General features: G+C 49.8%; 1 protein-coding gene and 1 long non-coding RNA gene across 5 annotated transcripts; one reads left to right on the top strand and one right to left on the bottom strand.

Moving 5' to 3' along the window:
• Positions 1-739: 739 nt before the first annotated feature.
• TTC32 (tetratricopeptide repeat domain 32) lies at positions 740-4,084 on the bottom strand. Of its 2 annotated transcripts, none has more exons than XM_084624091.1 (3): positions 3,726-4,084; positions 2,192-2,358; positions 740-1,102 (listed from the first exon to the last, which is right to left on the bottom strand). In XM_084624091.1, the coding sequence occupies exons 1-3, from the start codon at positions 4,058-4,060 to the stop codon at positions 975-977; spliced, it is 630 nt and encodes a 209-aa protein (XP_084480217.1). In that variant the 5' UTR covers positions 4,061-4,084; the 3' UTR covers positions 740-974. The 2 variants fall into 2 exon arrangements, with proteins under 2 accessions (XP_084480217.1, XP_084480218.1); XM_084624092.1 differs by having other exon boundaries at positions 3,762-4,084.
• Positions 4,085-4,933: 849 nt separating this feature from the next.
• Positions 4,934-12,981, top strand: LOC311518354. Of its 3 annotated transcripts, XR_014710955.1 has the most exons (5): positions 4,934-5,934; positions 6,432-6,885; positions 9,468-9,571; positions 10,644-10,746; positions 11,983-12,981. It is a non-coding gene; the product is annotated as an uncharacterized lncRNA (long non-coding RNA). The 3 variants fall into 3 exon arrangements; XR_014710956.1 differs by having other exon boundaries at positions 4,934-6,885; positions 12,129-12,981; XR_014710957.1 differs by having other exon boundaries at positions 4,934-6,885.
• Positions 12,982-13,915: the final 934 nt, after the last annotated feature.

Raw genomic sequence — 13,915 nt, 5'->3', positions numbered from 1 at the left:
TACAGTATAAAAAGAACCTTAAAGTGGTCTTATTTATTCAGAATACATTTGAAGTTGATGCCATGCTTGCAATTAAAAACTTTTTTTTTTAAACCAGAATTTTATTCCTGTGCACAACACAATGGCATAATAGGCCCAGAGTTCTTGACTTGAGCTGCTGCTTCTATAGTCTAATCTGACAGAAAAGATGCACCAGTTTGCACTTACCCTTATAGCTAGTTAGATCATGCTTGGTTTTTTTTATGTAATAAATTAATTGTTTTTTTTCAATAAACAGGAAAAAAAGCCAAAAAGATAATTGCTATGAACAACTCAAACAATTACAATCCTTGTGGTTTCCTGCAGATGATACAGAAATCAATACAATATATTCATTTAGTATCCACTCAGCCATTACAATAAAATATAAACTTTATCCTATACTCTCCCTCCAGAGCCCACTGCCTTTGTGATGGACATATTGGAAATCTATAGGCAGATGTTATACTCCAACCTACTAACATACTGTAAAACAGTTTTAACAATGTTAAAGAAATTATTTCGACTAAACAGCTAATTTCAAGTACTGAAACTTGCTATAATTTGTCTATTTCCTCCACAAAAGACTTATTAAATAAATCTGTGCAAGAGTATATATAAACATTTCTTTAACAATCAGACTTTAGTAGTAGTTACTGAACTTCCACCAGCTTTGTATATATTATAAAATATTTCAACACAGAATGACCAACATCATAGACAGGTTTAACATTGTGCTTTTATTCAACACTGCAATTACAGAGCTGTTCAAAAACTATAGTTTACTTGGCAATTATAGTACATACCTACTTTGATTATTTATCTAAAACTAAGAAAATTTCGTTTCCCCAGAGCAAGATAAAATGTAAACAATCTTGTGTTTTATTCATCAAAGACTAAAATCTCAAGTCGACTAAGTGTTCAAGAAAACATTTTTTATGGAGCTAGTGGGATTTTTAATATGTCCTTCTTTGTTTTTCTTCTTTGTCAAGAATAGTCTGTTTTAGACTCAAGGAAGCATCTTCAAACTCAGGGTTTAATGCTAAAACTTTCTTGAAATCTTTCAAAGCCTCATCATAGTATCCTGTGACAAAAAGAGAAAAAAATGTGTATTACTTGTTTCTGCATCTAAGCTATTTGACAAACAAAAACTGAAGAATGATTCCTGATGGTTTTACCAAACAAAACTCTCAACTTGAAAACAACAGGAGCTGAAGGTGTTTATTACTTCACAGGAGGCTCTCTGTCTTCTCAAGATCAGGCTCTGTATTCTAATTATTCATATTAAAGCATAATGGTTCTGATAATGCCATTTCATTATAAAACATGCAATAGTAATACCACTATGCACATCCGCAGAATCACTGTTAGTAGTTTTGTCTCCTTTCAGCAACATACATGAGTATTTTAGATTGTTTTGAAAGCCAAAAAACTTACAGAAGCTATAGAACTCATGAAACTATAGAATGATGGTGAGACTTACTGGGAGATGACTGAATTTTGCAAATTGCTGAGCAAATTGAACAAAACAACAAGGATAATACATACAAGCGTACTTTGATCTTTCACATTAATGGTAGTTTAATTTAAATATAATACCTTTAATGTCTTTATTGGTTTTTCACACTTAATATTACTCAAGTGTGGTTTTATATCTGATAGACAACCATGGTATACTATCAGGAATACATCCATTGAAAGCAATGGATTTCCCCAGTGCAAAAAATGTTGTTTGAGCAGAATCAGGGCCAACAACTCTATCCCCAAAACTTTATCCAGCAGAAATAAACTAAATGACAGAAACAAATTAGTCTGGAGGTCTTTTTACACAGATTAAGTTACATTATGAAAGGCTAACACTTATTTGGTGGGTCACTTGGTTTGTTCAGCATCCCAATATCATATAAACAAACCTGCTAAAAAAACCAAGTTTCTTGTTTATTTTTAAAGCAATTACTTTGGACAGTGATTTAAGGGGGCTGATTTCCCACTATTTTACAATGGTATAATTCCACTGGCATGAAATTGGAGTAATGCACGTTAAAGTTCGCAGCACATTAATAGTATTATGTTTATCATGTTAGTGCTTAAGGGCCAACCAAGAATGGGGCACCATAAGCAGTCTGCAAATGCAATATACTAAATTAGAAAATGAACAATGTTTTTTCCATACCTAGCCTGTACAATATTAATCCTCGGTTATAATATGGGACTTCAAAATCAGGGTGGGTTTGTATGGCTGATGTGTAGTCATCCATTGCTTCATAAAAGTCAACCCGCATGTACTTGATTTGTCCCCTGTTGTTGAATGCAGTGGCGAGATCATGGGTGAGGCATTTCCTTGATTTAAAAGAGAGAGCAGGCACTGAATACCTAAAGAATCAAAAGTCTGGTCTACATCACATACCTTTATCAGTGTAACTATGTCGGTGAGCGGTGTGATAAATCCACACTCCTGAACAATGTAGTTAACCAACTTAACCCCTCATGCAGACAATGCTATGTTGGTGGGAGAGCTTCCCATGCCAAATAACTACTGCTTCTCGGGGAGGTGGATTAACTACACTGACAGGAGAACTCTCTCCCATCAGCATAGAGCAGGGGGTCTCAAACTGGGGGTGGGACCCCTCAGGGGGTCAGGAGGTTATTACATAGAAGGTCACAAGCTGTCAACCTCCCCCCCCAAACCCTGCTTCACCTCCAGCATTTATGATGGGGTTAAATATAAAAAAGTGTTTTTAATTTATAAGGGGGGGTCACACTCAGAGGCTTGCTGTATGAAAGGGGTCACCAGTACGAAAGTTTGAGGACCACTGGCACAGAACATCTTCTTTCAAGCACTACAGCTAGGACAGTGCAACGTTTTAAGTGTAGACATGCCCACAGATACCCAGGCCAGAGGGCCGACTATGACACAGGCGCCGAATCCATGGGTGCTTCAGGGCTGGAACACCCATGGGGAAAAAATGAATGGGTGCTGAGCACCCACCAGAAGCCAGCTTCCCCTCAGCACCTGTCTGCCGGCAGCCCTGCTAAGCAACTCCTCCCCCTCCCTCCTAGTGCCTCCCTCCCTGTGACCAGCTGTTTCCTGGCAAGCGGGAGGTGCTGGGGGAGGAGCAGGAACAGGGCAGGGGCAGGAAAGCGGAGGGGGGGGGTCTGGGGGGTTGAGCAGCCCCAGGCCGGGGGAAGGCGGTGCCTGTAGGCTGTGATCATCTAGTCCGGCCTCCTGTGTAACATAGGCCACAGACCTTCCCCCAAACAAACCCTTTCAGGGAAACACCCGCTCTGGATTCCCGCCCCGCCCCTTGGCCTGCCCGCCTCAGGTCCCTCCCGGTTTGCGCCTTGCTCCGCGCAGAACACGCCTCCCCTGGCCCGCGGGCTCCTGGCAGCCCCCCACTGGCTCTGCCCTGCTGGAGGGGGAGGGGCGGACCCGCACAGCTGGGAACGGGCAGGACTCGGGGGCGGGGGAGCCGCGGCGAGGGGGCGCTCCCGGCCCCGCCCAAGGCAGGCGGCTCCCACGCCCCGCCCGCTGCAGCCTCGCGGCCCATCCCATTGGCTGCTGGGCGCGTGGCGAGCCAGAGCTTCCCCCCCGCTCCGCCGTCGAGGGGCGGAGCTGCACCCCCTGGTGCGTGCCCCGGTTAAGAACCTGCCCGCCCGCCTCCCTCCGCAGAAACGCCAGCCCCGCCCCCGGGCTACTCCAGACACACCTGGTGGGGGCGGGGCCGGCCGCCGAGCGCACGCACCGCGCGATGAAGCGGCTGTATAGCTCCTCCGCCGGGCCGAATCGCTGCTCCCGGAAGTGCGCGTGCGCGGCCGACAGCGGGTCCGGGGGCGCGCGAGCTGGCTCCTGCTCCATGACGGCGTTACATCCCCATAGCAACCGCCCAGCTCGCCGCAGGGGTCGGGGGCGGCCGCGCCGCGGGTGTCGCTCGCGCGACAGGGGCCGCACTCCACGTCCGGCTCTTGGGGGCCGGAGACGTGACGTCACGGCACCACCCGTCGTTGCGCTGTCGGGCGCCTGCGCAGCAAAGGAGCTACCCATAATCCACTGGGCTCCCGAGCCGCCCCTTACCTGTGGCCTCGAGCGGGCGGGCGCCTCACGCTTGTCCCCGACCTTCCCACAGTCTGCGCGCCCCCGCCTGCCCGCTCCTTCGCCCCGGGCCCGCTGGGCGCTTCCCGGCCTGGGCCTGGCCCCCAGCGCCGCTCTCTGCCCCCTTCCCCGCTGGGTGCACGCAGGCTCGGGCCTTTCAGCTCCGAAATACCTGTCCCGCCCCTGCTCCCACCGGCAGCCTGGCCGATCAGCACTGCCCCTCCCTCCCTGCAGCTCCCGGTCAGCTGTTTCTTGGCGTGCAGGAGGCTCTGGGGGAGAGGGAGGAGCGAGGGCTCGGCTGGCTCAAGGGAGGGGGCAGGAAGGGGTGGAGTGGGGGCAGGGCCTGTGGCAGAGCCAGGGGTTGAGCAGCGAGCTCCTCCTGGCCCATTGGAAAGTTGGCGCCTGTTGCTTCAGCCCCGGAGTCGGTGCCTATTACAGGGAACTGCATATTGACTTCTGAAGAGCCGCATGTGGCTCCAGAGCTAGAGGCTGGCCACCCCTGTTCTACTCGCACAAAACCGAACACCCTTGCCCCACCCCTCCTTTGAGGCCCTGCCTTTGTCCTGCTCCTGCTCCCTCCATCCTCTCTCCCTCGGTTACTCACTCTCCCCACCCACAGGCACTTGCTCATTTTCCCCCGGCTGACTCAGGGTGTTGGGGTTCAGGAGAGGGTGAGGGCTCCAGCTAGGGGTGTGGGCGCTGGAGTGGGGCCAGAAATGAGGCATTCAGGGTGTGGGAGGGGGCTCCGGGCTGAGGCAGTGGGTTGGGATGTGGGAGGGGGTGAGGGCTCCAGCTGGAGATGCAGGTTCTGGGGTGGAGCTGGGGATGAGAGGTTTGGTGTGCAGGAGCGGGTTTTGGGGGGAACTTAGGGCTGGTGTGCGGGCTTAGCTTGGGCGGCTCCTAGTCAGCAGGGCTAAGGCAGGCTCCCTGCATGTCCTGGGTCCGCGTTGTGCCGTAGTTCTCGGCTAATGGGAGTGGGGAGCCAGTGGTAGGGGTGGGGCAGTGTGTGGAGTCCCGTGGGCCCCCTACCTAGGAGCCGGACCTGCTGGCCACTTCTGGGGCATAGCATGGTGTCAGGACAGGTAGGGACTAGCCTGCCTTAGCCCTGCAGCACCACCAACTGGACTTTTAATAGGCCCAGTCAGCAGTGCTGACCAGACCCGCCAGGGTCCCTTTTCGACCAGGCATTCGGGTCGAAAACCAGACACCTGGCAACCCTATAGGGCAAACTCATGCACTGTGCTTCATCAGATGTGTTTTCCCATAGATTACAAAAAGGAAAGAGAAATAAGTGCAGTAGGACCCCGTTTATCCAACCCTCCCTTATGTGGCTCACTGTATTAACCAAACAACCAGCCTTCTCTTTGGCTATCCCTTGATGCGAGTAGTCTTCCAGAGTATGCACTGGCACAGCGGATTCTGTATTCAATTTCTTTGTCAATGCTAGCTGTTTGAGAGAGGTGGCTACCCAGGTGTGGAAAATAGTCCACATTTTCCAGGGGGTCTCTGCCAGTGGTGATTTGTGGAGTACGAAGAGTAGTTTGTGCAGGTGAGGGCTGGTAGAGTACCTTGGTTTTCCCAGTGTTGAGAGAGAGACCCAGGCTCTGATAGGCATCTGCAAAAAGATTTAGGGTACTTTGCAGGTCAGCCTCTGGGTGTGCGAGAATGACAAAGTCATCTGCATGCTGAAGGTCAGTGATGCTAATTCTAGTGATCTTAGATTTTGTTTGGAGACGTCGGAGATTGAGGAGTTGACCATCCATATGCTACTCAATCCTGATTCCATCAGGAAGGTGGTCACGGATGAGAATCAGAATCACGGCAAGGTAAATGGAGAAGAGTGTTGAAGCAATGACACAGCTGTGCTTGACACCAGTGCGAATGATGAATGGTTCAATCCCTGAGCTGTTGCACAGAATGGTGGTAGTCATCCTGTCATGGAGTAGTCTGATGATGGAAATGAATTTCTGTGGAAAGCCAAACCTACACAGCACCTTCCATCATGATTTATAGAGTCAGAGGCCTTGGTTAGATCGATGAATGCCATGAACAGTTCCTGGTGTTGCTCTCTGCACTTTTCCTGAATCTGTTGTGCCACAAAGACCATGTCAGTTGTGCGTTGGGATGGCCTGAAGCCACACTGTTATTCGGGGAGGAGTTCCTTGGCAAGGGGGAGAAGGCAGTTTAGTAGGATCCGGGCAAGGATCTTCCTTGTGTTGGAGAGGAGGGCAATACCTCTGTAGTTCCCACACAAAAATTTGTCCCTTTCTTGAATATTGTAACAATGTTGGTGTTCTTAAAGTCATGTGGAATTTCTTTGCAGGTCCAGATTTTGTCTAGGAGTTGGCAAAGTCTGTGCTGGAGTGTTCCACCAGCTTTAAAAGCCTCAGCTGGGATGCCATCTGGGCCTGCTGCCCTGTGATTTTTTTGTCTGGATGATATCCTCAGAAGATGCGGGATCAGCAGGGTGTTCCATTGCTGAGTGTTGTGGAATAGGTTCAATGGTGTCTTCAGAGACCGTGGATTTGGGGTTTAGTAGGCTCTCAAAGTGCTCCTTCCAGTGTTGTTTAATGGCCACATGGTCCTTGAGGAGAGTGGAACCATCCTGGGAATGTGGAGGTTGGGCCTTTGGAGCTTGGCCCATATATAGCTTTTGTTGCTTGAAAGATGCTTCTCATGTCATCCTGGTCTATGAAATCCTGGATCTCAGAGGCCTTCTCTTGCCACAGCTTATTTTTGATGTCTCACAGCCTCCTTTGGACTTCGGCTTTGAGCAGGTGATAAGCCTTATGTTTTCATTGGTTAGAGGAATAATTTTCCAGCTACAGAATGCAGTTTTTTTCTGTTGAATTAATGCTAGGATTTAATGTGGGGAAACCGGTGCACAGGAGACTTGACAGGAGGAAAACGCCAGTGGCAAGGAGATCCAAGACAACCAGGGGCAGCCCTCATCCGCCTTCACGGCCACAGAGTACTAAAAGGTCCTCTATATGTGCCTGATCCACCATTGGGGTCTTGTGAAGTTTGGACAGTGGTTAGTCAGGAGCTTCGCCTCAGACCTGCTCACCAAGGACCCTAACAGAAGTATGAAAGCTCCAGACAATGTAGCTCTGAGGTCTTTAGGCCACGCAAGCCTCTCCACCATGACAAGGGTGTGGTCCACCAGAGAGGAAACAAAAAACAACTAGCACACGCAGGTCCAGAAGAAGGCAAGCTCTCCTGTGGCTGCTAGATGGCGCTGCAGCTTCGCACTTTCCTACCCCCCAGATTATCTGAATGTTTGATTATCCAATTTGGTCTTGGTCCTAGTTAGATTGGATAAATTGGGATCTGCTGTACTAAGTTTTATTCTATACTAATTGACTAAAATGAATTTAACTAGCCTTCAGCTTCTGCCTGAGGAAGAGCATCCTTTACACATACCATTCAATCATTTATGAAATTGATCTGCATTATCCTCCACCATTCCCTTTGAAAAATAACTAAGGAATCATGATTTAAAATCCAAGTATAATTTATGCAATAAAACATAATGAACAGTAGATGGCAATGGTATGCAGATGTTCAACTGGCTATTTAAATAATCCTGTGTTGTGATATGAGCAAAATGCAGCTACGTAATAGGAAATTGAACCCTCTGAAGGGATTAGGCCACCATATGCAATGGTCGGAGTGTGGGATAAGAGGTGGGAAGAGGAGTGCTTGAGTGTTAAATGCCAAATCCTTGTGAATTAAAACCAGTGAGCTGTGGTGGCAGTGTAACAGTGGGAGATTATTTAGATTATTAGTATTACAGTACTGCCTAGAGCAGTGGTTCTCAAACTTTTTTTTTTTTTGTGGACCACTTGAAAATTGCTGAGGGTCTCGGCAGACCACTTAATGATCTTTCCAAATGTTGTTTGTACCGTTAGCTAACTATTGTAAAACGCTTTGGATAAAAGCGCTGTATAAAAAAAAAAACTTAATAATAATTTTTTTGCAAAAAGAAAAGGAGTACTTGTGGCATTTAGAGACTAACCAATTTATTTGAGCATAAGCTTTTGTGAGCTACAGCTCACTTCATCGGATGCATACTGTGGAAAGTGCATCCGATGAAGTGAGCTGTAGCTCACGAAAGCTTATGCTCAAATAAATTGGTTAGTCTCTAAGGTGCCACAAGTACTCCTTTTCTTTTTGCGAATACAGACTAACACGGCTGTTACTCTGAAACCAATAATTTTTTTGTTATACAAATAAAAGCACACAACTCATATTTTAATAACAGTAGTCTTACCTTTCTAATGTGATGGATATGCCCTCTCTCCCCTGCCGTGCAGCCCCCGAGCTGCGGCTGGGAAGGAGGGGGGTTTTTCCCTCTCTCCCCCACCGCAGCAGTCCCCGAGCTGGGTCTGGGACGGAGGGGGGAGGTGTCTCTTCTCTTCCCTGCCACGGCAGCCTCCAAGCCCTGGAGCTGGGGAAAGTTGCTTCTTTCTCTGGCCACCGCAGCTCTGCATATCCCAAATTTCCCCCACCCCCTCTTCTCACCCCAGTTCCCCCTCCCAGCTACCCCATACTCCCCCCAAGGCCACCACCTCACCTTACATGTGCGTCTTTTCCAGGGTCCAGGCACCTAATCAAGTGGGTGGCCCTTCATTCTCTCGTGTGCGGCTGCCCAGATGCGCACCTTAGAGGGAACTACCCACGGACCACCTGAATGGCGCTCGTGGACCACTGGCAGTCCACGGACCACAGTTTAAGAACCTCTAGTCTAGAGCAGTGATGCTCAGCCTGAGGCTCATGAACCACAATTGCCTCTTTTAAAGTGTCTCCTCTGGCTCTTTGCAGCCAGTGGCGGATTAGCCACTGGGCCAACGGCTCATGCCCATACCCTGCCTGCTCGGCGCTCCCATTGGGGAGTGGGGTTGGGGTGTGGGGGCTTGCCCCTCTCTGCTTGATCGGCACTTCTGCCAGGAAGTAGGGGAAACCTCCCCACCCCAACCCCGCTGCCTGGCAGGAATGCCAGGCAGGTGGGGGAAGACCCCGCACCCCGACACCGTTTCCCTATCAGGAGTGCCGTGTGGGGGATGGGGCGACTGCAAACAGAAAGGGTGGGGAGGGGGCCCTACTAACCCCTAATCCACCTCTGTTTGCAGCACATAATATTAAAACACTATGAGATTTAATTATTGATGAATCTAGGTTACTAACCAATCAGGATGCTTTTACAATTTAATTGTAGTTGATAAAATAATAATACCTGGGCAGTCATTTTGCTGTGAGAATTATATAAAATAAATATTTCCCGTCATACTGTTTAAATCTGAATATATAGTACTATAGGAAATGAAACAATGAATTCACACCACTGTGGCTTTTTTAGGTACTGCTGATCACTAATTTGGCTCCTGAACCACTGAGGTCTGAGTATCACTGGCCTACAGATTACCCCAGAAGACTCACAGTCTAATTTGAGACAAGGCACAAGTAAGTATGACAAAAGGAGGGAAAGGGGAATAGAGTACTAAGCATAGGCACTGCCCCTGTGGGTGCTCCAGGGCAAAAATGGTGGATGCTGAGCACCCACCGGCAGCTCCCCTATCAGTGCCTTCCTCTTCCCCCCGGGCCTCCTGCCCGGCAGTGGCCCTGCTGATCAGTGCCTCCCTCTGCCCCCCCACCCCAGCACCTAAACTCCTGTCACAATCAGTTGTTCCGCGCGGTGTGCAGGAGGTGCTGGGGGAAGGGAGGAGCAAGGCCAGGGCATGCTCGGGGGAGGGAAGAGGTGGAGTAGGGGCAGAGCAGAGGCAGGAAGAAGCAGGGCAGGGTGGGGCCGTGGAGGAAGGGGTGGAGTGGGGGCGGAGCCACGGGGAGCACCCCCTGGCACATTAGAAAGTTGCACCTATGGTACTAAGGAAATGAAAATGAGATAATGCAGTTGGTACACACATGGTAACTATTGCACAACATGATGATTCCTGAAGGAACCAAATCTTTTATTTAAAATATATATATTTTTTAGAGTCATTGAGTTTAAGGTCAGAAAGAATCACCAGATTATCTGATCTGACCTCCTGTATATCACAGGCCACCAGCACCACCTAGCACCCACATACTAAACCCAACCACCAAAATTAGATCAAAGCGTTACAGCCCAAAGGAGACTAGACCAGGGGTGGCTAAATTGCAGCGCTTTTAAAGTTAAAGTGCGGCCTGCAGAGCTCCCCACGCTTCCCTCCCCATTCTCCACCTACCAGACTTGGGAGCAGGGAAGCTCAGGGCTTCTGTCCTGCTGTGGGGTTTGGGGGTTAGGGGCTTCTGCCTAGCAGGAAGGAGGGATCTTGGGGCTTTCAGTCCCATGAGGCATGCCTTCTGAGGTTTGGGGCATCGGTCCTGCTCCTGCTGAAGCTCCAAGCCCTGGTAAGCACCTCCTGTGGGGCTGAAGCCCTGAGACCGCCCTCTCCACAGGGCAGAAGCCCTTATCCCCACTACCACACTGTGGGGCTGACACCCTGGCAGGCGCCTCCCATGGAGCTGAAGCCCCATCACCCTCTTCCCACAGCACTGAAGCCTCAAGCCCCAGCAGGGCAGCTGGCCGACCCCACAAGCTCTGGGGTCTGAGGCAGCCACACAGCGGAAGTCCGGGATGGATGCCAGCAGAGGTGGTAGGTTTGTATAATTTTTGGTGATGCCCAGAACAGGTCCAAGTCCTGCCCCTCCCCCCATCTACCTGAGGCTCTGGGAAGGAGTTTGGGTGCGGGAGGGGTGCAGGCTCTGGGCTGGAGTTTGGGTGCTGGGTCCAGGCTCTGGGCTGGGGTAGGGGTGCAGGAGGGGATGTGGGCTCCAGGAAGGAGTTTGGGTGCAGCAGGGGGTTTGGGGTTCAGGCTCTGGGAGAGAGTTTGGGTGCAAGAGGGGTGTGGGCTCTGGGAGGGAGTTTGGGTGCTGGCTCTGGGCTGGGGCAGGGGAGTTGGGTGCTGGATGTGGGCTCTGGGCTGGGGCAGGGGTGCAGGAGGGGATGTTTACCTCAGGGGGGCTCCCCAGAAGCGGCTGGAATGTCCCCGCAGCTCCTAGGCAGATGGGCCAGGGTTCCCGGCCAATGGGAGCTGCGGAGCTAGCACTAGTGGCAGGGGCAGTGTACAAAGCCCCCCAACCTTCCCTCCCCCAGGAGCTGCAGGGATATGCCAGCTGCTTCCTGGGAGCCACACAGAGCCGGGTAGAGAGCCTGCCAGCCATGCCAACCCTCCCTCCCTGCCAGCACCAGCAGGGGGCCTGGTCTGTGTGCTGCCTCCTGTCCCCGACCCACACCCCCAGCACCAGGGCGGGTCCCAAGCCACCCCCTAGCACCCTCATGGGTCACCCCTCCAGAGCACCTGCAGCCCCCCAGCCCAAGTTTTAGCTGAGAGTATATAGTACAAGTCATGAACAGGTCATGGGCCATGAATTTTTGTTTACTGCCCACGACCTGCCCATGACTTCTACTGAAATTACCTGGGACTAAAACATAGCCTTAATCATTACGGTCATGTGCTCCAAGTTTAAGAAAACGAGGCCCAAACCAGTTTCTTAGAAAGAAAGGACAGACCAGCACCCAGGCAGGTGTTAAGAGAGTATCGCCTGCTTAAGCAGCCATTTTCTGTCAGAGTGAAGGTGTAAATAAGAAATTTACATACCATCACAGGGATGGTTCAGACCTCATGTCCCTAAGAGACTACTTGTCACCTGCAGCCCAGCTGGGGGTAATCTTCAAAGAGGGGAGAGTGTCACACCCCAAGGCCCCCCCCCCTCCTCAGGGGGTCCCCTGAGGGAGGCAGATCAGCATTGTATATTGCTAACCCTGTTGCAAGCATCGCAGGGCAATTTGGGAAGGGTCAAAGGTGTGAGTGGAAGATTTTTTTTTGCAGGCTCTGAGGGGGGAAGGAGAAAGAGTAGAGAATGGGTTACCTCAACACTGCAGCTAGCAAGCTCAGTCCGACGATAAGACACTGGCCCCAGTCCAAGGTCACGGCGCTAGAGGAAAAGTCTGAAGCTGCCTTTCTCTCTCACCCAGCCATGAAAAAAGAAAAAGTACACTGAACCAGGGCTGCAGAAATGGAAAATACCAGCGAGATGACGAGGCGGGGGAGCAGAGATGTGTGTCCCTCGAGCCGTTGTGTTTTGGGAATGCGGAGAAGACCACAGAAACCCAGTTTGTACTGGCACAAAGAGCACCAGGAACAGAGGTCGCGGAATGGAACACCCCCAAAGGAGCCCAGGACTTAAAATCCTCCTGAGAGCTGGAGCAATTCGGAGATTGGCAGCGGATCCTGGACGATCTGTGCACACAGGACAGAACTCCCGACCACCCTTCCCACCCTCTTCTTCTTATGTTACACCCAGGCTTGGCCAGCCTTGGGTAGTGCATGAGTGAGTATGAAAGTGGGTTATGGCTTGGAACACTAATGCTTTCTTCCTTCCTCTGAGTGACGTGGGGAACCCCTCCTCCCCCAGCACTCTCCGCTATTATTATTTTATCAATAAAGGTTTAAAACTCAGTTACGTAGTGTGCTCACTCATCTCCTTCCTAAAGATCCTGCGGCCTCAGCCTGATCACCTGACACCCCAGGCAGATTAGTAACAGAAATCTGTCACAAGAGTAGTGTGAGAATGAGAGGCAGTGGCCTCCAAATCACCTCTCTCCCCCTCCATCTCTACTCTGGCATCTACAATGCTCGAAAGACAAAGAAAGCATCATTGAACGGGGGTGGTTTCTGGCTGGAAGACTTTTCAGCCAGTACAGATTGCTGTAAACAAATGGTGAGACAAAACCTTTTTGCTTTTAAGTTCACTTAGCTTGTTAAGTTAGGCATTAGCTTGCATTTTACGCCTTTTGTAACCAGTCCTGACTTTTATGCATCATTACTTGTAATCACTTAAAATCTATCTTTCTGTAGTTAATAAACGTATCGTATTGTTTTATCTTACCAGTGTGTTTGGATTAAAGTGTGTGGGAAACTCCATTTGAGATAACAAGGCTGGTGCATATAATTTTTCATTGATGAAATGATGGTCTTTATGAGCGCCTCCTGCATTGTTCAGTACTGTGCTTGACAGTACAAGATGACCATTTCTGGAGGAAAGTCTGGGAATAGAGAATCTGCTCGTGTTCTTCTGCAGTGTAATTCATGAGTGGCTAACTAGCAGCACTCAGTGCAGTGTAGTGGGAGCAAGTTACATGCTGGAGGCAGTGTGTTAACTGGCCAGGAGTGGCTGTTCACCAGTAAAGCAGTGTAAAAGGCATCTCAGGTTGGAGAACGGAGGAGACACAGCTATTCAGCAGTCCAGATTGTACCCTGGGTAATATCAGACCCTCCCTGTCCTATGTCCCATCTCCAGCTGTGGCCATCCCTGATACTTCAGAGGAAGATTTAAAAACAAAAAACAAAACCAAAAAACCATCAAATACATGGGAATAGGGGAAATTCCCTTCCTGAGCTCTGCAGATCTCTGGCTGAAACCCTGAAATGCTAGTGTAGAAAACACCTTTGAACAAACATCCAGGGGCACAAATAGTACAACTTCCCCACCATCACTGGCCAAAATTTCCTTTTCCTTCCCACCGTTGATCTGAGTGCTGGCTGGCTGCTGCTCTCCTCAGAGGGGACAGCATTTCAGTGGTGCTACGTGTGTATTTGGGAAGATCTGTAGGATAGCTCATTTTGACAGGCCCTCTAGAGAAACAAACAAACAAAAAAGGCATTTATAAGTTTGTCCACTTTGATGCTACTTCTTGTGTCATTTTTGTTGTATCTTCATAGAATGACATGGCCTTATATAACTCTGAATTACAGTGTTAAA

Source organism: Lepidochelys olivacea, assembly GCF_965140295.1.
Source record: "Lepidochelys olivacea isolate rLepOli2 genome assembly, chromosome: 3".
Taxonomy (NCBI): Eukaryota; Metazoa; Chordata; order Testudines; family Cheloniidae; genus Lepidochelys; species Lepidochelys olivacea.
This window is presented reverse-complemented; position numbering and strand designations above follow the sequence as displayed.

What these genes read in the sequence shown, in the direction of transcription:
- TTC32 (XM_084624091.1), bottom strand. Translation starts at nt 4,060, where the DNA reads ATGGGTAGCTCCTTTGCTGCGCAGGCGCCCGACAGCGCAACGACGGGT. An exon ending in GCCGGCCCCGCCCCCACCAG is followed by an intron (nt 2,359 to 3,725) that starts GTGTGTCTGGAG and finishes TTTTAAATCAAG; the next exon opens with GAAATGCCTCACCCATGATC. An exon ending in ATTAATATTGTACAGGCTAG is followed by an intron (nt 1,103 to 2,191) that starts GTATGGAAAAAA and finishes TTTTTGTCACAG; the next exon opens with GATACTATGATGAGGCTTTG.